Source organism: Thunnus maccoyii, chromosome 16 (genome assembly GCF_910596095.1).
Source record: "Thunnus maccoyii chromosome 16, fThuMac1.1, whole genome shotgun sequence".
Taxonomy (NCBI): domain Eukaryota; kingdom Metazoa; phylum Chordata; class Actinopteri; order Scombriformes; family Scombridae; genus Thunnus; species Thunnus maccoyii.
The window spans coordinates 5,495,272-5,521,753 of NC_056548.1; the positions used below are offsets into that span (position 1 = coordinate 5,495,272).

Here is a 26,482-nt window from a genome sequence, read left to right on the forward strand (position 1 = left end):
AGCACTCAGATAATTGTTATAAAGCAATACCAGGACAACAGCAGCTCAGGGTCAAAGTATGAGAAATTTTCATGCACGCATACTGAAAGCGCTCTGTTTTTACAGCTGGCCCAGCTAGTTTAGTGCTGTTGGTCAAAATCATGGAAACATCTGAGAAGTGGGAGGAAGACGACCACTTGACAAAACCAATAACACATCCGTTCCCACTCACCCTCCTTTTCTGACCACATCCACGCTTGGCTTCTGTGTCAGCTCTCACCCGCCACGTAAACACAGGATACTGACCATAAACACGCTGTACTTTGTAACTTTATGTTCTGCGTGCAATCGAAAGGTGTCGAACATCAATTAACAAGAATATTCATACAATCGGCGCTCCACATCTTGTTCTCTGTCCTCATTAAATTGTCACTTCACATTAGAGTTTGTCTTAGTGATGCTCTGGTGAAGAAAACGGTCCTGCAGCACTCGATGACAGCTTCATTTAGATAAAATCAATGATGATTACACTATTGGCGACGGAATTGTGCCTCTCTGCACATCCTGCCAAGATAACCTTAACAAGTATTTAATTAGAAAACAACTTTTTTTTTCCCCAAATTAATTTTCCTTGGTTTGGTTGAGTCAAATTTGAGCTCTAACAGTAATGTTTAAATCTCTGCTGTTTCCTCTTTTTCTTGTCCCAGCATTGTGATGAGCTAGCATGTCATGCTGCTAAAACGTGTCCATCAGGGTGTGCCCTCAAGCAAAGCCTCGGCCAAATGTTTTTTGTTTTTTTTAGGAGATTCAGAGCGTTTTGTCCTGTTTTTTTAATTTGATACTCAGTGTCATGCCGCCTCAGCTCAGTGCCAACCCGCTAGGTCGTAAAGCACAGCCGGCAGGAGGCCTGCGGTGTCCTGCACCCTCGGAAATCGGTCGTCGTCAAGGAAAAGGGGAAGCTTGAACTATTTGCACATTAGCACAGCCAATTGCTGAGCAAATGTGAGCAGGTAAAATGGAGGCTGAATTGCTGCTGAGCTTCTAATGTTTCAGAATGGCAGAGTTAAGTGCTCTCTGGATGAAATAGCTCGTCTTGGTTGTGGTTTAAAAACTGGGAACCCGTTGCACTCGAGTGTCAATTAAAACAGTCCATCACTGTGGGAAATCAACGCTGGCTACCAGCTGCATCTTGGGTAACATTTTGGCTCAGTTGTTAGCAAGAAAAACCTGAGTGCAAAGTGAAGAGGGGCCTCAGGGCTGAAACCAATGATTATTATGTATCTCTCATTATGTATTGATCTTAAATGATTTTCTTCTGACTAATTGTTGAGTAATTAAGTTGTCATATAGGACAAATCACATGTTCAAAGAGCCTGAGGTGTCTAATCACTTATCTTTTTTGTTTTGCTATTGGACAAATTACTTAACACAAGTGATTTATCGGTCTAAGACACATACCTGCAGGACTGCTGACCTGTGACCTTTGTTGCATGTTGTCTTCTTCTCTCATTCATCCCATGTTTCCTGTCTGCTTTTTCTACTGTGTACAAACCTTTTACGGCAAAAATCCCCCCAAAATATTCTGCAAGAAATGCTGCTAATTAATTTTTTGCAAGATTGACTAATTGATTCAACTCTAACTGGAGTGTTCTCTCTGTGCTTGCACGCATTGTATAAATCGATTGGTCAATTTTTCTGATTAATCATTTAACTCATTTATCAAGCAATAATGTGGAAAAAAAAGTTTTTTTTCTGTGGTTCATATAACTGTAAATAGAATATCTTTGGGTTTTGTATTGCTGTTCAGTCAAAACAACCAAATTTGAGATGTCATTTTTTGTCTCTGAAAAGTTGTTACGGACATTTTCACAGTTTTAAAAAGTAGCCTACTTGGCCAATTAATTTAGTCAGGATGCACAGAGGTGCTCAATGAAAATACTTGTTAGTCGCAGCCTGACTTGCATTGGTTTCCTGCAGGTCCTCCAGCATATACATATTAAATATTAAGCATAATACAGCTGTTGCGCTTGACTGAGGCACTGACCCATAGAGCTCGGGTTAGTTACTGGACACTTCTTTAGCACTGCCCACTGGGCCAGATACAGAGGATGCGTGTCCCTGTGGGGATTATTAAAGCTGAAGTTGAACTTCAGTTCTGTCCGTGACCGGTGAGTTTGTCTTCTCTGCCAATCACTTTTAAAAGCAGCAGACCAGAATTTAATTGTCTGCTTCTCTTTCTAAAACTCTGTCGTGTTGAAAAGTAGAGAAATGGTGCCCGGTCCTCTCCTCTGTCAGTGCTGTCAGAGAAGTTGTGATGCTGGTTGTCTGATAGAGGAGTGATAGTTTGACCCTGAAACTCACTATTAAACATAGCAGGACGCTGATTTGAATGTTTATTGGCTCCAACGCCAGCAGTCCTGTGTCACAGTAGGGCATCAGTGATGTTGTAGCTACCTCACCACATCAGATCTTCAAATCGAATGGTAAACTTTCTGTTCTATGAACCCAAATTTGCCTGGAATCAAGGCTGTGTTGTTTTGTTTAATGCAGTGAAAGGACTGATAGTTTTTTCGGGGAGAGCTTGCGGTCTGAGGCAGTGTTTAGCATACAGACAATGCTGCCATACAAGGCTGGGTGAATGCTGGTAAAAAGCAGCTTTCTGTGGCAGGGTCGTGCCAAGATGGAGTCTCGACTAGCCATGAGGGCCAAAACCAACATGAAGGAGGGAACAAAGACGAGGCAGTATGTTGTTTTTTTTTGTTGTTGTTTTATGGCATCAAGCTACCATCATCTTTTTCATCAGAGGGTATTTTAAAGTTGTGTTTCTGTGCAGCTCAGTGAGTGTGGCATTGACTCACTTATGTCTCATATAATTAGATCACAGAAGATACAGTGTGGTTGAAATCAATGTCATAATATTAAAGGGCACCTATTATACTTTTCCTCATTTTCTTTGTCATATATATATATAATGTTACAATGTTGGATGTTGATATTAAAAGTGGCCAAAGTTAAGTGAAAAAGTAATCCCTGTGAGCAGAAAGCACCGGCTTCAGACTGCTCTGAACGTTTGGTTTCCAATGCTTTTTTTTCTACTTTCAACACGAGCTGACATCAACTCATGATGGATTTCTTTATATGGTCATCTGCTCGACAAGCACAGCGTACCAACGAGTGCTGCGGTGTGTTTCGGTCAGCTGCTCTCATTTGTTAGCGCCGGAGGTCACTGCTCCGCTCCACTAACATTATGTTTCGGAGGTAGTCGCACAGAGCCACGCAGGGGGCACAAGTCAAGCTGGCAGGCACGCTGTGAGTGTTTTCCATTACGCAGCACTGCGAAGTAAAATAAGTCTTTTACCTGTTGAAGGTGTGCACGTTTGCAGAAAATGCAGTCCGAAGCTTTTCATCAAACATCATCAGCACTGTGGCTGTTTCTGTTTGTACTGTTCCTCCCTGCATTATTTCTAACCGATCCGCTGAACAAATGGCTCTAAATTTCTCCATATCTTGTTGTGTTGACTGGTTTTTAGCACTGTTTACGAAGCTCCGCTAATTTGGTGATGAACACATTTCTTTTCCTATAAATTCTTCCCAATAAAAGTCTCCCGTTATTTAGTCATTTAAAAGCTTTTGATATGAAGAAGTGAAAGCAAGAAAAATGTGGTTTTCATCAGCAGTAACTTAACACAACACTGATCAGCTGCTCCTCAGCAGACTTCCTGAAGCTAGCTAATCAGAACAATCAATTTCAATCAGCTAATTGGGAGGGGGGCCTTAAAGAGACAGGAGCTAAAATGGCCTGTTTCAGATAGAGGTTGAACTGAGGGGCTGCATAAAGGGCCCTGTAAGATAAATAAGGAGTTTTTTGAACTGTGGATCATGCAAAACTACTCTAACAGAGTCCCAGAATAAAAACACAGAGCTGGAAATGAATAATAGGCCCCCTTTTAATAAGAATAACACAAAAAAAAATACTTTCCAGCTTCTAGTGATATCGAGCCTTGCACATGGCATTGGTTTTGTTTTTCTAGGGTTTGAGATACATCCATCTGTGGGATTTCTGCTTCCATCCCAGCTCAGTGGATCCAAGTCGAGTATTGTTTGTGGTTATCACAGCACTGAAACATGACAGTTCTTGGATAGACAGTAGTTCCTCAGAGGAACCGGTTTCTACAAAGAAATTTTGCAGCTGATTTTTTTTTTTTTGGGTCATTTTTTTGAACACCACAAATTGAATTCCATTCACATCTACTGAACTGTGGTGGAAGCAGAGATGGATTTCTCAAAACCTCATAAACTAAACTCTCTGCATGGACAGATACCACTAGAGCTTAGAGATAGAAGGACATAAGATTTAATGTTATATTAGGATAAAAACGCTCCAGATGATTTAATCGTGATGAATTTCCATTATCGGGATAATTGTGAATATCCTAATAATATACTAACATAGAGTCCTATTGATTTCCTGATTCATTTGGAGAGTTTTAAGCATATTTTGATGATTATCGGGACAATATCGCTAATCACAATTATTTTTAAAATATGTTTCTCGGAATTAGGGTTAAGGGATCTTATTAAATACATTTACAGCTCCAGTTCTAGATGTAAAGCATAGTAAAACCATAGTTTGTTCAAGGTTAATGGCTCAGTCTCACTTGGATATAAAATGCACTTCAGCTGCTGTAAGTTGGTCTGGGGGAAACATCGGAAAACATCCCTTTTTACTGCAGAATCAGAGCTGTTGAACTGCTCATTTTTTCATCCTGAGAAGGCAAAAACAGCAATATGTCAGTAATAGAATTGCTTTATGTTTTGGTAAAGCTATTTTTATTTGGTTATTATAACCTATAGCCATAACCATTGCTCGTAATTTTGATCAGTGTTGCCATAAGGCTGAACTGTAGTGGATTTTCATGCTCTGATCAGATTATGGCTACAAAAGCCAGCTTTATGCTTCTTGGCACAAAGAGTTCCAAAGACATGCAACTATATTTTTTTATTAGCATGAGATAGAGCTTTTGCGTAGACAGTTTGGTTTTTTTATTGATATCGGACTTATGGGCCATTTTTTTTCTTTTCGCAGTGGGACGTTGTAGTGAATAAATGCCTTATCCATGCTACTTAGAGCCAGTGTAAGCCTCTGACGCATGTTCATGTCCAGACACCAACTCTAACTCCCTCAATTTCTAATGTAATTAATGTGGAACTCTGTGCCAGCTAATGACTGCATTTCCTGCTCATCTTTAAACTGATTTACAGTATGCATGAATATAACCAGTTGTGAAATAAACATAATAATCCTCACACCAGTCTAATGTAAACATTTCAATACCGCCATCCACTGTGTCAATAACCTGCCATAATTAGGAGGTCCTGCCCCTTTCTTAACATGTAATTAGCTGGTAAAATAGTATAATTGGTTAGAATTTTGTGAATTACCATCCACTGCAGCCTGAAGTTAGTTTCCTCTGCACATCAACAGAATTGCACCAAAGAGGAGGAACGTTGTTCGTCTTTGCTGACTTTTGCTAGTGCATCATTATGTTTGTTGGTGCGTTACAACCACCAACTGCCAATCAGTGAAATAGTGTGAAAATGTCAGGAATGTTTATCATGTCGGTCATGTCCTCATGCGTGTGCTGCACCCCCCCCCCCCCCCCCCCCCCCCCCATGTATGTGCACAAGATACAAATAAACCAGGAACCCACTCTTACCACTAGTGGTCAAAAACTTCACAGGATATATTTTTAATTTTCTGTCAGTCAATTAATTTATTCATCTAATTAGGGCTGCAACTAATGATTCTCGTAATTAGTGATTAATCTGTCTCTTTTTTTTGATTAATTGACTAGTTGTCTGGTCTATAAGATGTCAGAAAATGGTGAAATGAATGAAGAAAAGAGAAAATAGTCACATCTCTGGTACCAGACATGTTAAAAAATGATTATCTAAATAGGTGCTGATTAATTTTCTGATGATCAACTAATCAATTAATTGACTAATCGTTGCAGCTCTAAATTTATGAAGTGTTTCTGTAGTTTGGATCAGTTGAGATCTCGAGTCCTCACTACGGTGTAGATATCTTATCACCAACATTTTAAACAATGTCCCATCCGCTGGTGTAGTGCTGATATGTTTGTGTTGGCCTGAGATCAACTTTGCTTGTGATATTTTTAGTTTCACCACTCTCTGCTGTGTAGGGCCTTTGCTGTCATCTCCTGTGTAGTCTGCATATTAGTCCGCATCCATCCTAAGGCGCTCTGCGGGAACCTGTTTGAAGACTGACCTCACTTTACTACAAGCTCTGCTGAGTGACCAGCCTTCCAGCCCTCTGCAGAGACTAATGGGGTCCACTGCTGTAGTTCTGATTTTATTCTTTTTTTCAGCTTACTGATGCAAAGGCAGAGAAATGTGTCCCTTTCACTGGCACCCCGAGCCATAAAGGGGGTTCAGGATGTTTTACTGGAAGATACTGGATGGACAGAAAGGTTATGGTGGCCGAAATGACAGTGTAAAAAGTCTGAGTAGCAATAGACAAAAATCTTGTAACATGATGTCAGTTTATTCCACTCGGCATGTTTGTGATGCAAATTATAAAAGAGCAGAATTTAGTTTGGGCAAACAAAGGTGAGTCTGCAGGGTCTCAGTGGAGATGGGATGCATTTTAAAGCAGATAAAAGAGAGGATTTGTACACACAATGTACATATAAAATGTAAATATAATGATTAATATGAATTAATAATCATGCGGCACCAACCTGAGGTCAGGGACCGATAACCAAACGGTGAATGTCATCTCAGGAAGGGCTGTTCATCCAAGAAATGTCAACATCTGAGACATATTAACATTACAGGATGAACAGTGACGGTTTGAATTAGAGCACTGACCCCGTCACCAACCTGTTATCACACTATGTGTGCAAACACAGGAAACCTCTCTTTAAATGCACAACAGAGTTTATTTGGTTGTGATATGTGTTTCATGGCAGCTGATCCTCTGGAGTTGCGGAGGAAACAGCAGGGTCGATTCAGTTGAAGAAAAACAGGATTATCCTCCTTTTCCAATTCTGCAGGAAATGTGAGAGCGCTGGGTTGCACAGCGGTCTCCTTCTTTGGATCCAGTGATGTGCTTGTTTGAACGTAAAGAAAATCTCTACTCATCCAGCGAGGTTGAGATTGTGTGGCCTAGTTACAGTTTAACGTACGTACGGGGGGCCTTCCTTGTAGGTGTGGGAGAGATTCTGGAGACCGTCTCAGGTGTTTATACTCTCAGTGGCATCACGGCCGGGGAGGGGGAATCCACGTGCATTCCAGCGGATCTCGTTCAATGGAGAGTTTGATTCTGCTGGATTTCACACCTGGGTGTGAGTTGAGCAAAGCATGATGAGAGTTGAAGTCCATTTTGGGCTCGTTTTGTTCAACTTGGTGCTGTTTCTTTATCAGGCTTCAGTCAGGCTCTATGCGTGCAGGACACCTTGTATCGAGGCCCAATAATAGCCACCGCTTATCATTTATACACCATATCAAGGACTTTCAGCTTCTAAAATGTTTTGGCTACACAGCATTTTTGTTTGTTTGTTACCAGCCACATTCAGTCCTCAGCTCTGCTCCTCCATCGCTGCTGCTGAGTAACTTCATATCAGTGTATCTCATGAAGGTTTTGTTATGGCAACGTTAACAAGGAAGCATATTTATTGTCAGCTGCAACATCTGGTGGATCTTTACTTCAGGAAACTTTTATTCAGCGTCTCAAAGTTTGGAGTTTTTTGAGTGCATATGTTGTGAACCACACTGGACCCCAAACTGCTCAGGAGCAACTCCTGATTATGCAAAAAAGAAGTATCACAATATCCCTAGAAATGTTTTTACCTTTCACCTTGTTAACCTTTAATCAAGATATAAGGCCTCTGCTTCCTCATGCAAAATCATGTGAAATTATCAGATTTTGTCCCCCAGCCTGAATTGCACGGGTCTATAACATCGCAGCAAAAGTGTAATTTTCTCCCAGATATTGTGTGATTGATTTAAAGTCTGATATCAGCAGCTTTTTTTTATATGTCTACCCAGACATTCTGTAGCATTTACTCTCTGTCTGAGCATGCTTTTTTTTTCCATCCCTAGCAAGCCTGTGCAGGACTGTTGTCGCCTTTTGAATGAGGAATCGTGTTTGTTCTGCTTTCATGCTGCGCCACTTTGCCATTTGCAGACCACTTGGCTCTGCTGCATGCATACTGTTTGCATGAGCTGTCGTTGGACGTCACTGTCACTGTGGATGCAAGGCTCTGTGCGTATTGATGTGCGTCTAATAACGAAGCCCAGGCACCTCCTCGCATACTCTTTACTTGCCGCTTTGTGTTTAAAGTGTCTTTTTAAAGAAGTAGTTGTACATAAGCACTGAAATTACCTCTTTTTGCCTTAGATTCTTCTAATTTAGGTGCTGCAGTGTTGCTCAGGGGTTAAAGGACCATACTTTTTTATAGTTTTTATGTGTTTGCAGACTACAAATCACATGCACTTTACAGTATTATTGGCCATATTTAAGCCAGACTGTGTTTTTACATCAACTCACCACGTCCAAGAAAACATCGGCTTCCTGTATTTTATGGTATGATATGAAATCAAATTGTCATGAGACGGACAACGCATAAAATCTTGGATGATCCCAGTTTACACCACCGAGAAAGAGTTTCTTTTTTAAACAGTCTCTGCTTTCAACTTCCCACACGATGACAACATATCTTTGACAATAGAATAAAGGAAAGTAAATGTCCACTGTGATGATTCATCCATCATTTATTGAAAAACTGGAGGAGGGAGAAAAATCGATTTTGAAAGAATTTAAAATCTGTTTTAATTTATGACTGAAATGAATTGTCTTTAATTTATGATTGAAAAGTAAAGCATCTGCATTTGTTCAAAGCTCAGGGTAGGAAACAGTTGTTAGGAACATAAAGTATGTCCTGAAACATGCAAAAGCACTGATATTGTCTTTTTTTCAGTTCCTATTTTGGTTCCAAGTAGGTTTCAGGCACAGATTGCTGTGCCCTTTGTATGCTTTATCATAATAACATGAAGGGTGTCGTTAAAACGATTACTATTGCCTTATTGTTGTAAATGACTTTATCTCCATGGTGCTTGATGGGATTGTCTATAAACTCAACAACAACTTGATTTCCACAAAAGACTTCCGTCTTTTAAAAAAATAACTTTATGGCCCAAATTGAACTGTCCAACTGATTTGCACCAAAATGTTACACCCACTTGAATTTTAATCACATTTACTACTCAGTTTTCAATTTGTATTACAGTTCAAGGAGCAACACACTTCAACTACACTGGGTGAAAAAAACAGTTTTCACTGGTAGGTGTTTGAGCTGATTACAGACCAACATCAGTTCTGTAGCAGACATTTATTGATGTGTTTGACATTCTTTAGTAGGAGTGCAACGGATCACAAAACTCACGGTTCGGATCGTATCACAGATTTGAGTCACGGAACGGATCAGCGAAAAAAACCCCACTTACAGTCTTAAATGAAAACAATATTCAAGACGTCCAATGTTTAAATAAAATCTTAAAATATATAAAATATTCAATGCTCAATTGTTAAATTAAATTGCATTATGAGGCCTGATACCTTCCTCTTTTAAACATGGTGGTGAATGAAACAGCGACAGTGTCCTCGTCGTCAAAACTTGATGATAACTAACAAACATGAACACACGTCTTGTCCTGCAGTTTAGCTTGTTGAACAGAGGAAAAATGCTCCGCTAACGTTAAACAGCAGGTAAACGTACCTGCAGATGTCACTTCAGACCCGTTAGATGCTAGTTTGGTCGTTGCTCTTCAAAATCCCTGTTAGCGACGCGCCGTCTGTCCACCACTTGTACTTACAGCAGTTTGTTTACTTTGTCTTTAATGATATATTAAATTTTGCAATTAATCCGCCGTTTACATGCTTACCGAACCGTTGGGGGGGGCGATCCGTACGGATCACAGATCAACTACGATCCACTATTCTTCAGTCACTGAAAAGATCACATTACACGAGTGAATGCATCTAATATTTGAGACTTAATCCAGAATGTGTTGTGAAGGAACAGCATCTAATCTACTCCCCGAAAGTCACGTCAGTATTCTTAAGTGTTTCCTTTATTTTTTTGCAGTTGTTATGTTTGGGGGAAGTTTGTTTCCTTAGTAAGTTAGTTCCTGTTTTTGTTACTGTAAGTCCATGATGAGTGTGCATTGCTTTAAAGGTCTGGTTTTATTGGCCCAGGTTTGGAGAAATCTCTCCCAGACATTACAGCTTTCAACCCAATATAATTCATGGGAAAGGAATTTATAAAATGACGTTTGTAAAACAAACTGGCAACTCATCTTTCCAGGAATTATGTCTGAACTACTCTGGATAATCCACAGACCTCATTGTGAAGTTTGCAGTGGAACTACCATAGTGATCCATAGTAACTCAGACACTCTGTCTAGACAGATTCGTCGCTGTTTCGTTTCTTAAACGTCAGTTTTCATTGTTTTAAGTGCTGCAAAGGAAATTCTGCTTTGTCCCCCTTTGGTTTTAGATAAAAGTAAATGTCTCAGGTGGGGATAGAAATGATTTGCATTGCTAGACACCACTAGTGGTGCGTGAGAAGAGATATTTTGGATCCCCATTAGTTGTTAGTTTGGCAACACCCACCCAATTCTACACATAAACTGGGTGAACTTAGTCTTTAAATGGTTTTTAGTGATCACTGCAAATAAAAACATTAATTCAAGGATCATATTAAAATATTATTTGATCATCTCACTTGTGTTTCAGCTGGATTTTTGCAGCGGTAGCGGAGCAGTAGTACAATATGTTCAGTGCATCCAAGAAAGTGCTGAACTAGCAGAAGACGGAGTCAGACTATGTTTAAAGAGGGTGGTGGTGTGTCGGCTTAAGGAGAATCTGGAGCCTCTCGCCCTCTGAGGGAGCTCTGTTTGTCTGCTAGCCGAGAGAGTTGGGAGTCCCTGCAGGCCCCCGGCTGTATTAGCAGTGAGAGATGTGTAATTACAGTGTTTGGTGTACTTGTTAGCTAACCGCTGAGACCTGCCACGTGAAAAGAGCTAGGTGAAACCACTCTCTTAAAAACACACTCACAGCACAGAGCCCGCAAATGTTCAGGAAAAGCTTCGTGTGTGGTTGTGAAATTGAAACTCTGAGGGAGACTTTGCTGTCATGAGAAATATTTCATGTGGTCAGTTGAGTTCCCTTGTTATCTATTATGGTGGGTGATCTATTACAGATTATATACTGACTCAAAGCTGATAAATGCTGCAGTGAAGGCACAAGAGCATTGTTGCGATATAGTGTCATACGTCTGGCCTGTAAAGTTGTTGTTGTTCACTCAACAACACCCTTGTCCTTGGACCCTGAGCTGCCCGGCCCACGCAGCTGCAGCTATTGGCCTGCACCTCGGCAGCTCTGGGAGCAGAATAAAGTTTTCAATAACCAGAAGTTGCTGCACATTTGGTTCTTAGAAGCAAATAAAAACTTAGTTATGCAATACACAACAGGGATCTCCCTACAAGTTTTTGGGGGATTAATTAAAAAGAATATATTTCACATGTTGTATGCTAAAAAGTGAGTTGATGGTGCATGAGTCCTGCATAAAAGCAGCCTTTGACTTCAAATTCACCCACATTAAGTTGAGACAAACCAGTTATTTAGTGAAAATGCAGCTTTTATGTAGCTTTCTGCATAAAAAACCTGTTATTTTTGGTGTTTATTTTCATTGCAGCACAGGGATTAGTTGTTCGCTGTGCTCGGTCAAACTGGCAGCAGCAGCTGAACCAGGGAGGAGTGTCTGTTCTCTTTCTCAGTAGACTTTGGTCTGAAACGGTGCTGAGAGACTGTTTTGGAACTAGGACTGTGACTGGGTGTGTTAGCGAAGTCATTGCACCCTGAGACCTACATCGGTAATGATACAATCTCTGACTGCATCTAAGTGTCCCCCTGTGTAATTCAGCTCCTCTCTGCCTGCTGTGTCATCAAGCTGGAATTGATCAGGCAATAACAGAGACCGGGCGCCTTACTGTACTATTACAGTATTTGCGGTCGTCTGTCACGGTGTCGGCCCTCGGATAATAATTTGCTGTGAGGTTTAATCATTCTCAGCGTCTTAGCTGTCCCTTTTTTTTTTTTTTTTTTTTTTTTTTTTTTTTTTTTGCTGCTTGCTCTACCACTGAGCTGCATGAACTTTAAAAAGTTAAGTAGCGGAAGTTAGTGTTTACATTCACCTCTCTGCTCTGCTGACTGGTGGCTCTTGTGTAAAAAGATTGTGTGTAATCATTTCTGTGGTGTCATTGCAAGTATTACAGTGTTCTTATAAAAAATCTAACCGCTAACCTGAATGTTTTTATTCATTATTTTTAAAAGTTCTAGATAATTTCATGAAACGGACATGAAGCAGATGTCGGTATCGATGGAGGGAAAGTTGAACGGAGCAAAACTTTAAATGATGTGACTGAAAATAACTAAATGGCAGTCAGAGCTGGATGAATCAATTATTTTCATAACTGATTAATCTGTTAAAATATCAAGAAATGTAAAAAATGCTCAGCGCACAAGGTGACACGTTTATATAAGTTGCTTGTTTTGTCTGATCAACCCAGATGTATTCATATGATATTTGTAGGAGTTAAAATATGTTGTTTCTTCTGTTTATATATTGATTTGGACATCATGTATTGTGTCACTTACGTTGCCTGACACATGGGTGTGGTTTCCTATTATTATTTAACCTGGTCACTTAGGTGATGGTGGGAGTTTTGGACAAAGGGAGTTAGAGGGAGGGTAGAGCTCTGATATTTTCTGTTGACCGTCACCATCGTCACCATCGTTACCGTTGTCTGTTCGTCACTTTATCTTCACAGTCAGATTGTATTTTTTTTGTATATTTTTTGTGCAACAGCTGCTTGTCAGTCTTTCATTTTTGTTTATTTTTTCAATAAAACATCAGTAAAACGTCATCTGGACTTCGGGATGGTTTTGTATGGACGTGTCACATAGAGGAACCTACTGAGTCTAAGTAGTCGCTACAATATTAATTGATCAATGTTGGTTAAATATGCAAGCGGCTGGTAGATTTCCTTGACTCACACGCTAAAAAAAACAATGGTAATCTATTGAGTGATGTGTAAAATTTGAACATTCACTAACCATTTGACTGGTGGACAAAAAAGTTCACTTTGCACCCTGATGATATAACAAGAAGTACAAGAAGTTTCAACGAGTTCAGAGAGATCATTCAACATTTTTACTTGATAAGTAATCGATTTGTTTTTTGTACACTAAATTGATTTATCATTGAAGAAAAAATATCAAATAACAAAACCAAACATGTTCCTGTTAGGACTTATTTAACTTAAATATGAGAGGTTGCTTTTTTCATAACTGTAAATTGAATGTTTTGGATTTTTTTGACTGTTAGTTACACAAAATAGGAACATAGAAAAGAAAGACATCAGTTTTTCTTTCCTATCTGGTAACTTTTGTGAAACTTCATCCCCATCCCAATAATCAATAGATGAATTAATATCCGTAAAAAGACTTGTTCAGAGAGCTGTTGATGTTATTGGTCTATCAGTTGGTATCACTTGGTAATTATTGCACCTTTTTTAAAGCATATCTATATCTTATCAATTCAATATTCCTGTTATGGTGCTTTTTATGTGACATTTACACACTGCTCTCACTTCTACACATGTTGCATAAAAGCCAAAACTCCCTCAGTGATTCAAGCGGTGATTGGGTGAGAATCAGTGGTCCTATCGATGTTCTTGTTGCACCTCATATCTGCCACATTACATCACACACACAGACTCAGAGAGAGTAGAAGACACTTTTTTTCCAGGACTTCTGCTTGTTTGGAATGAATACTGTCCGGTCTTCATTTGTAACCTTGAATCTCCTTTCGTTTTCTCTCCTTCCTTTCTTCCTTTCAGACTAACGGGGCCCTCCGGTTATCTGACCGATGGACCAGGAAACTACAAGTACAAGACCAAGTGTACCTGGCTTATCGAGGGACAGTAAGTTGATCATTGGAGTGCAGATCCAACACCAGATCAGAACAGTTCGCACCAATTAGGCTCCTCATGAAGAACTTTCCTTAAGACTTGAAAATCCTTCTGACACTCATTGAATTCCTTATTTTTTTTCCCTTTTAGTGTGTATCTGTCCTAAACAAGGTACATGTGCATACCTGATAGTTTCAATGGTGTTAGTACATTATAACTCATAATACAGATTTAATCAAAATTGATTTTTCAAATTTCTTGAGGTCATTAAACATCTTTGCCACTCATCTAGTCTCCAAGTAGCCTCGGACACACTACATGAAACAGATACACTCTTATTGATTTCATCCATTAAATCAGCTTCTGCCATTAAGTAAAAAGTCTACAGAATAATCCCTAAAACCAAGAAACAGGCAGAACGATGGATTCCCAAAACTGAGGCTGCAGCTCAGTATTTTTAGGATGCTCATTTTGATTCTTTTATACACATATTTTCATACGCTGCAGTCCTTCACTGAGATCCATTCAGCATTCGGATTTCACGCTATCTACAGGATGATGGATGAAAATGAACGGCAAAGTAACTGTGAGAAATCCAATACTACTCCTCTTGTTTTAGTCAGCATAACCGCACCTCAGAGTATCGATTTGGAGCAATGATTCTTAATTTTTTTTGGCTGCCAACTCCTCTGAACCATAAACCGTTTGATTACATTTACATTTTAGGCTTTTAGCCAACAGTCTGATTCAGGAGGATTAACCGTTAGCGGCCTGATCGGGGGGGGGATCAGGAGATCGCGCTCGCACCGTCTTCGACAGGACGTGCAGTCGTGGCGAGGTTTTGAACTTCTGACCTTCCTGTTCTTAGACGGTCTCTCTAATCACCCGGCCACGCAGCGGTCTAACATTTTTATTACATACTAATGGCCCATTCATATGCATTCATATGCCATCTTGAGACCTCCGCCTGTTCTTAACAGGAGGTTAATGCAGCGACACGTCTTGCGCTCTATGCATCAAAAAGACAAGGATACTTTTAAAAGGCGTCGGACACACATTCCCTTTTTAATGTCTAAACTGCTTCCTCTGCAGCTAAATGTGTTGAGTCTGTCTGCAATTGCCTGAAGTGACTTGGCCCGCTGAAAAGCAGTAAAATAATTTGTAAAAAATGGCTGTGCTATGTGCCTCGCTGCCAGGCCCAAGGGGACCTTGGCGGTAATTGCTGAAGTAAAAAAAGGACATTTCTTTGTCAGATCTCCCCAGTCAGTTATCACTTTTGATTCTTTTTTTTTTTTTTTTTTACCAGTCACAAGTCGTCTTTTCTAATCAAACCTTGGGGCTGCTGCCATTCCTCAGCTTATTTGTCTGCTCGGGGAGGGGGAGTGAGTCACCACTTCACTCGAATAAATAAAATTTTGAGCAGAAAAATGTGACTATTCATAACATTTCCTGTACATCTTGTGCCCTCATCATAGATACGCTAAATGGGTCTTTGTTTTTCTTCCCTCCTTTTTGAATGATTTCATTTTGCGACGTTAACCAAATTTAGAGCTGAGACAATTTTAAGAATCCCATGAATGTCTTCAATCAAAAAAACTGATTAAACGAGCTTAAGTTTCCTGTTTTGCTGTTGGCTGTCTTTTTATTACACAAACCACAGACAGTTAGTTTATTTATTTTGCACAGCAGAAGACGGAAAAGGATATATGATGCAATACAACGTTATTTTTGGATTTAACAGCTTTTTACTTTGTGGTACAGACTTTATATCTGACAGACAGATTGCATAGGAGTTAATATATTATAAAAGAGTATAAAACTGTATTAAAAGATAATTAAGGGTAATATTACAGTATTACTTTTCTATTAGCTTTCCTTGACCATTTATTGATTTCATGCATATATAGTTCCAGGGTGGGTAACTGCCTGCAGGCAAATGCTAGTAAATTCTTGTTGAAGGCGGAAACTGTTTCTACCATATCAGCCTGTTAATTATCCACCTTTTAATGTTTAAATTCCATTTATTCTGCTCATGTAGCTGAAATAAATAGCTGATTGCAAAATGCATTACCCACTTTCACTGGGTGTTGCATTTTTGCAGTCGGGGGAACCTAAACTGGTGAAACAGTAACTTTCACAACCAGTGGACAGCTCAAGTGAGAACAGACATGAGTGAAGATCAGGAATATTTTGTTTTATTAGAAGTATTAGCTAAAAACTGGTGTTGCTAAGTTGTCAAGTGATCTTAAAGATCCCCGCCAGACATGTTTGATGACAAAAAATACAATGCTTTGACTAAAAATTTGTGTCTGATTTGGTTTTCCACAAAAAAAAAGGTTTAAAACCCTTCTTACATGTCCATTGTCGTTGTATATGTGCACTGGCGGCATGTAAGAATTGTCGAGATGTCGCAACTCAAGTTCATAGGTACATGTCTTAAACTCACATTTAATCTGGGCACATATCAGAAACTTTCCAGTTTCAGCAGATTATAACAGTGAAACTTTGCACATACGTCATTCTTAACAGTGCAGATCAAATTTCCAGGAGAAGGAACGAGAAGAAGAAGCAGATTTATGACTAGAGGGGGATTTTAAAGAGTGAATTCTAGGCAGGAAAGTCCCTTTTTAACTTTGAAAATTTCCACATCCAGAAATCTTACGTCAGGATGGTGCCCACACACTCTACGTATCGCTTTAAAGAATGTGCTCGAAGAGTTTGTCAGGATTCCACACACATTTGTGGAAAATGGTGAAATTAAACTTTTCCTGGAAGGTAGCTAACATTGCCAGATATTCTCATAAAATTTGCTTTTGCAATTTGAAAAGCTTATGTGCCCGGAGCTTTTTTTAAAAAAAAAAAAAAAAAAAAGTACAGCAGTGCCAGATGTATGGTAGGAGTTGTCAAAGCAACAAAAGTAGGCTTCTTGCACTGACTTGCGAGCAGTCAACTCTCTCACAAGTTCTGTCTGTGTATCAATACACGAGGCTGCCAAATGACTGATGGAGGTATTTGTTGATGCTCTGATGTTGAGATAACACAGGAGGACTTTTAATTATCGCTGTTTGTTGTGTTTGGTTCTAGTTTTGAAGTGATAACCAGTCCAGACAGATGTTCTCATGGTCTTCCTCTGTGTGTGTGTGTGTGTGTGTGTGTGTGTGTGTGTGTGTGTGTGTGTGTGTGTGTGTGTTTTACAGGCCTAACACCGTCCTCCGATTACGATTCAACCACTTTGCCACCGAGTGCAGCTGGGACCACCTCTACGTGTATGACGGAGACTCCATTTACGCCCCCCTTCTGGCTGCCTTCAGGTATATCTGCTGCCAGTTTGACTGAAGGTTTTTTGGGTGTAGGTCTGAGTACATGCAGCCTGTGTGTTTTGGGTTTTTTTCTCCAATCTCACATATATTGTAATCCAAAATGTTGGTTTTGAGGTACGATGCTTTCCCTTAGAATTAACTTCTTGTCAAGGCAGAAAAGTCTCTAAAACATCGTCATATGACTTTAAATATCACCTTTAAGTGGTTTAGGGTGGTAGTGGATATTCTGGGAAACTGGATGAAGAGAAGCGTTTACAAACCGTTGTTAAACTATTAAATTATAACATAATTGCTGCCTTACTACTACTATACTATACTATACTATTACTACTACCTTTAAAGACATTTCAGTCAAGGAGTAAAATATGCGTAAATGATAATAACATGTTAAGTTTCAGTGCGTTTCGTCTCTTCATTCCAGCGGTCTTATTGTTCCTGAACGTTACGGGAATGAGACCGTTCCTGAGGTGGTGTCTCACTCCGGCTACGCCCTGCTGCACTTCTTCAGCGACGCCGCCTACAATCTGACCGGATTCAACATTTCCTACAGGTGAGAGATACTGTTCATAAAATCTGATCTGTGCATTTTATTATAGATTATCTCCAGAAATATGGAAGTAATGTTTTGTTTTAAATTGCATGTTGGTTATTAATTTCTAAAATATAATCAAATAATCTTCCGTAAGACTTTGAGATATTATTTGACCTTTTCTGATTTTTGAAATTTTGGTTGGGATGACAGATTACATGTATCAAATAGCTCATAATCCCACAGCTGAGCGTGTAGTACCGCCAGGCCTCGGGGTTTGCATCTCTCAGGTTCCACACATACACCCGTGATAGTGTCAGTCACTGGATAAAAGTATCTGCTAAATGACAAATAGTGTGATACTGAGTCCTGAGATAAGAACCTCAGCACCAATCATTTACTGTTTTTAGTGGCTGTTGAGAGATTTATTTAGGTGAAGGATCCACTTCACACCCCTCCTGGCCATGATGATGCATACAAACCTATCACTCTCTGCATGATTCAGCCCCTGCATTGACATGAATGGTTGACAGCATTTTAACAAGAGGATCATATCGGGCTGCTTCCGTCCATTTGCTGCAGTCTGTGGTGGTTGTTTTTTTTATGCCTCTGCACCGGTTACAGCCGTGGCACAAAGGCGTCAATCATTAAATCGTTAGAAGATGTTCCTGATGTTTTATTCAGGGTCTGTATTTCAGGCAGGATTTGAATCCTAGTTTTCCTATCATCCTAGTTTTTCTCTGACTGTTACCTCCTCTTTCCTCCCTCCCTCCCTTCCAGGGTGAATACATGTCCTAACAACTGCTCCAGTCGTGGCGAGTGTCGTGTGGGGAACTCCACTGGTTCGGTATACTGTGAGTGTGAAGCCAACTGGAAGGGGGAAGCCTGTGATGTTCCCTACTGCATGGCTGACTGTGGCTACCCTGAGCGAGGTCGTTGCCAGGGCAAGACTTGTGTTTGCAACGCCGGGTGGCAAGGTGGGTTGGCAACTGCAGCGGCAGCAGCAGCACCGCTTTTGGCTGCCAGTGATGTGACCTCATTGTCTCATACACTGCGCTTATTTGAATAACCACAATGTCATCAAGTTGGCCTCAGCGAGTCTACACATGCCAAACCCCTTTCTGCGGGACTAAAATAAGCTTTCTACTGGTCTACGTTCTCTATGCAGAATGAATTGTGGCTATCCTCCCAGGGGTGTCTAAATCATAAAGGTCGCTGCCAAGATTCAGGTTTGCCAGACAAAATTATTAATACAGTTCCCTTTTCAGTCGGTTCAATCGTTAAAACACATAATATGGGATATATCACGCCCCCGTGTGGCCTGACTGGAGACACCTCTATTCAGGCTTTTAAAGGGCATTCATGCACGGGTGGAGCATTCTTAAGAGGCCCCTCTGATAAAGTCATTTTAAAATTCACAACTGTAAAAGAGCTGATATATCCGATACTATCCTATACACACTCTCTCTCTCTCTGTCTATCTTTCTGTCTATCTATATATAAATAAGTTTTGCTCATCACAATTGTTATTTGCTAATATTAATGTTATTAATGTTATTTGCTTTAATTTCAGCTGGCTTTTATTTCTTAGATGTCTCATGTTTCACTTTTTAGATACTAATACCATAACCAGATTTTCTTTTTGGCGGGGGAATTAGGCTTTTATTTTTATATTGATAGTAGGAATAAACATGACATGGCAGCAAAGGTCCCTCAGAGGTCCCGGTCCCTGCCAGGAACAGTTTGGTCATACGGTATGCGTAGTATCTGTCTCGTCTGGGCTACAAGTTGCCCCACATCTCCTGATTTTTATCCCAGTTTCCGACAATGTTCTTGCGATCAGGCCACTCTCATTTTCCTGTCAATTCTGAGTACACAAGTTAAACCAAACCAAACATTCCCAGTAAATATACAGTGCAGCTGGGTACTGACTAAGCGGCTGTAATGAGGCAGTTGGAGGTTTAGTAAAGGGAGCGTTACGGATTTTATCCGGCCAGATTTTGCCGTCGTTTATCTGGTGATTCAACCCAGTGGCTCCTCACTTTTTTTTTTTAAGCCTCCACCACTATTATCGAGGCTCCCGCTGCTGAAGATCCATCTGCTGACGGATGTTACGGGGGGGGGGCAGGCCGGACGGACTTCAAATGGACTTTTTTTTTTTTTTTGCAAGATCAGCTTCCCCATCTTTTCGGTCGAGTCATGAATATTCAGTCTTTATTTGATGATGACCCGACTCTGTGCTGTATCCCTTTTTTTTGAATCAGACCATATGGAAGTTCTAACTGTCTGTATCTCTTATCTCGCTCTATCAGTTCTTAAACTGCTCCACTGCACCGATCTGCACAAGCAGAGACAACGGCTTAATTTAACTGCAGTTATATCAGCAGCTCAGTGTGCTCACGATCTAATTACCAAAGCTGAGGGAGTTGAAAAACAGGATGGCGTTTTCTTTAGCCTTTATTACCCTGTCATGGTGTTTTTAACTGAGGAATAACACACTCGGTGTACTCTGTGCTTGCCAGCTTCCAAATGAACACATTTTCTACACTAACCAGTGCAAAAGCAGAGACAGATGCCTGTTTAGTCAAGCCAGCCTTGCATTTAATCTCTCTTTCACAGATGTGCAGCCTTCAACAAATTGCGTCTTTAAGGGAGGCTGAGGCCACGTTTGTTTTTATTCATGGAAATGCCACCAAGGTGCTGGGGTAATTTTGTTTGCTCGGAGATAGTGCAGTCGGATTGAAGAATATTAGCCATCAGGGAATTTTTTTTTTTTTTCCAGTCGTGGAGCACAACCACAAGGAAAACTGGCAAAGTGACCTTGATTGTCGCAGTGAATCAAAACACTTCCTTTCCTGTCACGTGGCCACTTGTGCATTGTGTTGATAATGATCAATAAGGAACCCCCCCTCTCCCCCAACCACCCCCCCCACAGTGGTTAACATCCTGTTTCTCCTGTAAGATGATTTGATAGCACTAATCGGTTGGTAAATGTTTTATTCCGGGCAGTTTTTTTTTTTATCAGAGTGTTTCATCAAGTAGGATGGATAGACTGAAGATGAGCAAGATCAACAAACCCCCCAAACAACCTGTGACATTCTGCGAGGACGTGGCCTACTTTTCTATTTCTGACTTGGCAGTTGTTTTCCAAACATCTTTTCCCTTCATTCAGAAGTGATTCCGGTTTATGTTGGTGTTATTGTTCTCGACCAGTAACAGAGGAAAGGCCGTTCTGGAGAATTATTCCAGTGTCATCAAACATTAAATAAAGCCTCCACAACTCGTTTCATTTTTCGCTACACAGCTGATTAACTTGTGTTTTTTAAAAACTTTCTAATTCTAAATTACTCCACACCTTCATAATCAGGCTCGGTTATCAAAAGACTTCAAAAAATACCTCTTTAACCTCTGTACCCTTTCATTCAGACCATGCCTTCATAATTCAAGAGATGAAATCAATAATGGATTATAGTTTTCACCTTCACAGTCAATTCATGGAGAGCAGATGGCCTCAATCGTTTGTACTTTCTGCAAGACATCAAAGTGAAGTAATGAAGGTTGTGAAAGTTTAATCCTGTGTTAATGCAGGAACTTTTTCACAAGCTAGTGTTTTCTGCTGTAATGCTGATTCAATTTGTTAGTATCTTCTTAGCATTAAGGCAGTTTATGTTTATCTGAAAGGTCAGAGCTTGTTTAAAAGTTCAGACACATTTTTCCATTCCCTGGAATTTGAAAATGTGTCCAAACATTTAACTGGTACTATATATGTGTGTGCAAAACATAAATTTACTAAGCTAACTGTATCATTTAGTCTCCTGAGAAGGGCTGACTCTGTGGGTTCCTTCCCTCTTCCCTCCTCAGGTCCAGACTGCTCCGTCTCGGTGCCGGCCAACTCCTCCTTCTGGAGCCGGGAGGAATACACGGAGGCCGGGCTGGCCAGGGCTTCCCACAAGGCCGTGGTGGACCAAGGCATCATGTGGGTCATCGGAGGCTATGTTTTCAACGCCTCTGACTATCACATAGTTAAAGCGTAAGTATTCTCCCCCCTGCTGAGCCCCTACACGTGGATTTTAGGCATTTTGGCTGCTGCTCTCATCCAAGAGAGCTGTGAGACATGAGTCCTGCTGTTGCTAAGCGACTATGCTTGTGAAACACACTGTCTCTTGCAAACATTTCAATATTTTAACTCGTGTGCCTGTTATACCAAGTGTTAAAGTAATGCTTGGCTGTCAGTGCTGTCAGTGCTGTCAGGAACAAGCCACAGGTCTGTTTGAAAATCAACAAGAAGACGAACATAGTTGTGTACAGATAGTTGTGTGTCAGGCACAGATTGAAGGATGTAATTAAAACCATAAAATTACAGGGTAGGATGATGCTCCTCATCCTGAACTCCACCCAGGAAGATCACACTTATTCCTTCGGCTCATGTTTTGGTTTTTATGGGGTTGCAGACAGATCAAGGCCCTTTTTTTATTTTTTTAACTCCTCAGAGGCAACCACACCACTTCTTATGTTCGTTACCTTTGTAGAGTTGTGTTGGACAAAAGCATAATTCCCCTCCTCACTGTAACTGTTTAGTTAGTTACTGATGGACTTATGGCATTATAGGTATGTTAGGAGCTATTTTTTTCTACAGTTTGTGAAACAAAGTCCATACAACTAAACCTAAAGGTCAGAAACACAATGAAAACACTTGACATTTTTTTTCCCCCACATTTTTATAATAGACAAGTTGTTAGGTACGTTTGCAGAGGGTACAGATGTTAGAGATCATTAGACTGCTTGGTTGGGGAGTCCTGTTTAAAGGCCCCTTTTAAAGAATGTCCAAGACCAAAGTTGACATTTGTGAGAGAAACATGGTGAAATCTTTCGTCAATCCAAAACTGTTCTCCCAGAGCTCACTGTGGCACTGAACGACCTTTGGCAACCAAAGACAGCCTGAGGCAAAATTTTGACAGTGTCGGTCTCAGTGTGACTGCTGCTCAACCCACTGCTACAAACAAACCGATCAGAATACAACATGAAATGACACAAAATACACTGGCCAGGGTGACGTTTTATAAGTGCAGTTTTTAAATAAAGTTTAGGAGGGGAAACACACTTGTTGGCTTCAAGTATCACCAATTTAAAAACATTAAAACTGCACTCGCCCAGGTCACATATGAGCAAAAAGAACCAAGGTATCATGTGGCACAGTGTTAATAAGCTAAACACACCACAATCATACTCCCTTAATTCAGCTGCTGTTATCAATGCACCATTATCAAAAATGAGCAAGAGATGCAAAAGTTTTGTCCAAATAGAGTACTTCCCCCTGCTGTTTAAAAGACGATTCGGATGTTCAGCTTAAGTTTTAATTTTAGTTTAGTACCTCACATGTGAATTCAGAGCACTCAATCCATGATTCAAGCCACATTTGACGCCTCGTCAACTGTTTTTAAGGTTCGAGGAGCTGCCCAACACTGTGTATGCGAGTGCGTAACAAAAAGATGTGTCCCCTTCATCTTGTCGACTTAAATAGAAGTAAAGAAAAAGGATTAAGCACCACGTACACCCAGAATTATGAGTCAGAAGCTTCCGTTTCTTACATTGTTCCCCACAGGCTCTATATTTACCATATCTTGTCACATTCCATCAGAAAGTGTCCTACATCGACATATTTATGTAACGTGTTTAGATATGCAGAAAGGTAGACGAAAGCTCGCCAGTCAAGTGATCAAAGGAATCCTGGTTTCACTGTTAATTTACACTGACATGTAAAAAATCATCCCTGAGGAGTTTCTTAACGCTGTTCTTTCATGGTCACCACATTCGTTTCTTTCCCCTCTCTCTCCGTTTCTGTAGGTATAACCTCAGCAACAAGACGTGGCTGACCCTTGACCCCTCTGTCAACACTGTCACACCAAGATACGGCCACTCACTGGCTTTGCACGAGGTACGTAGAGAGATGCAGAAAAGATAAATGACATACTCTATTTATTTATGGTGCATTTTTTTATACATCTATTGTTTCTGCTGACTCAGTGTAATATGAACATGACTTCAAAAGATGAGAACGTAACAGATGACAACTAAATTAAATGGATGATGTATAAAATCCCCATCCTTTTTATTTATGCTTTCTGTAGTGTCTGGTTGTTGTCTGGAACTAATATATAAATCTCTGGGTTTTGATATGCTGCAGTGAAGTGGCAAAGCAGTTTCTTTCTCAGCCAGAAAGACTGTGTTAGGAGTCGCTGATGGAATAATAAATTAGGAAACGGAGGATTCAGAGGAAGACACAGTCTGTCTGCTGCTCTGTGGTTTGAGAGAACCCCAGTTTTGAGCCGCAGCGTGTTTGTTATGCGCAAATTGCATCACGGTGTACGAATGCGTCTCGTAAGCCAATGCGGGGCTCGCGACCGCGGATGATGTACCGGTTCAGACTTTCAAGCACACGTTCCCTCGCTCGGCTTATGAAAACCTGACGAGGGTGCTAATACAGCTCTGCCTCCGCTGAAAAGGAACAGTTAAAAAAAAATAACTGTTTGTGAAGACCAGCTGATTTCTGTGACTTCACTCTGTGGCTCTTTTTATTGAGATGATATGATACGAGAGGGGTTTTGAGTTGAAATACTGTAGATTGTAATGTATATGGACAACTATTTTTGATTAATAGTGTTACATAAAGGCATTTTCTCATAAGAAAACTGACCAAATTTATTAAAAAATGTGTTTCTCTATCTGACATTACTGACGATTTCTTGCACACACATCATACACACATACAAGTGCATGAAATAAAGGAAAATAAAATGCCAAATTCTTGTTATCACTTGATGCTGTGTGACCTCCAGACTGTCTGCAGCCCTTTCAGAAGAGAAAAATTGCTTTGTTGAAAAGAGGTTTCCAGGCAACACCAATAAACTGGTGTTTTTTAAACTCAAGGACAGTTGAAAGGTTATTCATACTTCAGGTTTTTAGATATTCCTTGAAGAATCCCCGGTGATATTTTGCTGTGTTTAAGTTTCATTACTAGATTACCACTAGATATATATACCAGTATACCTGTTTCCTTTCTTTTGTCAAGTGGCTGTCATCATGTAAATTTAACCAAGATTAATCAGTTTAATGGAAAAATTACTATTTTGCATCCTCTCCGTGTTATCTGTCTGTCTTTTATGTTACGCATCCTTTTTAAAATTAGTTTGCTTACTACTCTTTAGAAGATTACAGTGAGTCATAACAACGTTTGCTTGAATTTAGTTCTAATCCATTATAACATGTTTTAGTAGGGATCCATTGATCTGATCTGTGAGGTCTCGGTCGGTGCCAATACTGACCTTATTAAGCGGACTGAGTATAGGCCAGACGAGACCGATCCAGGTTAAATGCAGATTTTTATATCCGTTCAGGATCCTACATATTTAATTATTGTTTATTTTTATTCATAATTTAGCTTATTTTAACACTGGCTTAACTTCTCAGCTTTTTGTATGTATAAAATGTGTTTATGTGCTTTGTGTCTTTTTTTTTCTGTCTTTGTTTCACTCATGCGTAACAAATTGTCCTTTGGGGACAAGTAAAGGGATTGATTGATTCTCCAACAACATCATTATAAAATTCACTGTTTCTATTATCAGTTACATTCATTCAGTCAGTCACAGCGGCGCCGCAGCAATCTCTGGCCCCATGTTACGTTACATAAAAATGTTCCCACTGAGTGCCGCACAGTGAGCTACACAGACTGTAAATGTAGAAAAAGAGGGCACTGGTATTGGGATCAGTATTGGAAGAGAAGAAGTTGAGGTCAGTGTAAAAACATTTTATGGACCAAAGACTCAGGATAATGTGCAACAAGAACTTTTTAATTTAAAGTTGACAGGCTGTAAACGTTACAAGATATTTTTATTTTCTCAATATTTACAGTACATATTTATGAACTCATTTTCCACCCCTGTCTCTGTTGGTTCGCTCTAGGGAAAGATCTATATGTACGGAGGAAAGATAGACTCCACTGGAAATGTGTCCAGCCAGCTGTGGGTTTTCCACATCCAGAACCAGACCTGGGTCCTCCTGAGCCCCCGGGCCAAAGAACAGTACGCTGTGGTGGGACATTCGGCCCACATTGTGCCTCCCGTCCAGGAGGGAGACAGTCCTATCATGCTAGTTCTGTTCGGACACTGTCCTCTGTACGGTTACATCAGCACAGTCCAGGAGTACAACATCGGTAAGTTTTAGGTGCTGTCAGCAGGTCCTAATGTCTTTGAGCAAGGTGTCAACCCGTAAGCTGCTCCCTTGCTGTTACTAATACGTTTGCCTGGGTGTTAATGCCTAATATATCAGTTTATAACAACAGGAAATTAACACTGGCCACCGAACAAAAAAAAAAGCTAACGTGTTCTGGATTTGTGTAGTGTGTTCATCCAATCTACCAAACTCGTTAACAGACAACCAGACTTCATTTAGAGGTCTCGCTCTGTTCTAAAAGCCAATCTGTCTGAGAAAATTGGATGAAATAACCTGCCACTGTGGCCGATGGTCAGGAATGTGTTTTCTATTTGCTCACAAATTAAAGTGATTTGTTGATTGTCATTACCCAAATGACGACCCAAAA

The 26,482-nt window shown here is 40.2% G+C and overlaps 1 protein-coding gene across 2 annotated transcripts in view; it reads left to right on the forward strand.

Moving 5' to 3' along the window:
• The window catches only part of atrn (attractin), a 139,973-nt gene that overhangs the window by 2,021 nt on the left and 111,470 nt on the right, over positions 1-26,482 (forward strand). For both annotated transcript variants that reach the window (XM_042387964.1, XM_042387965.1), the window contains exons 2-8: positions 13,966-14,049; positions 17,235-17,348; positions 17,779-17,907; positions 18,667-18,863; positions 21,748-21,916; positions 23,731-23,821; positions 25,846-26,095. In XM_042387964.1, the coding sequence (XP_042243898.1) occupies positions 13,966-14,049; positions 17,235-17,348; positions 17,779-17,907; positions 18,667-18,863; positions 21,748-21,916; positions 23,731-23,821; positions 25,846-26,095 (1,034 nt within the window). The remainder of the gene's footprint in view (positions 1-13,965; positions 14,050-17,234; positions 17,349-17,778; positions 17,908-18,666; positions 18,864-21,747; positions 21,917-23,730; positions 23,822-25,845; positions 26,096-26,482) is intronic.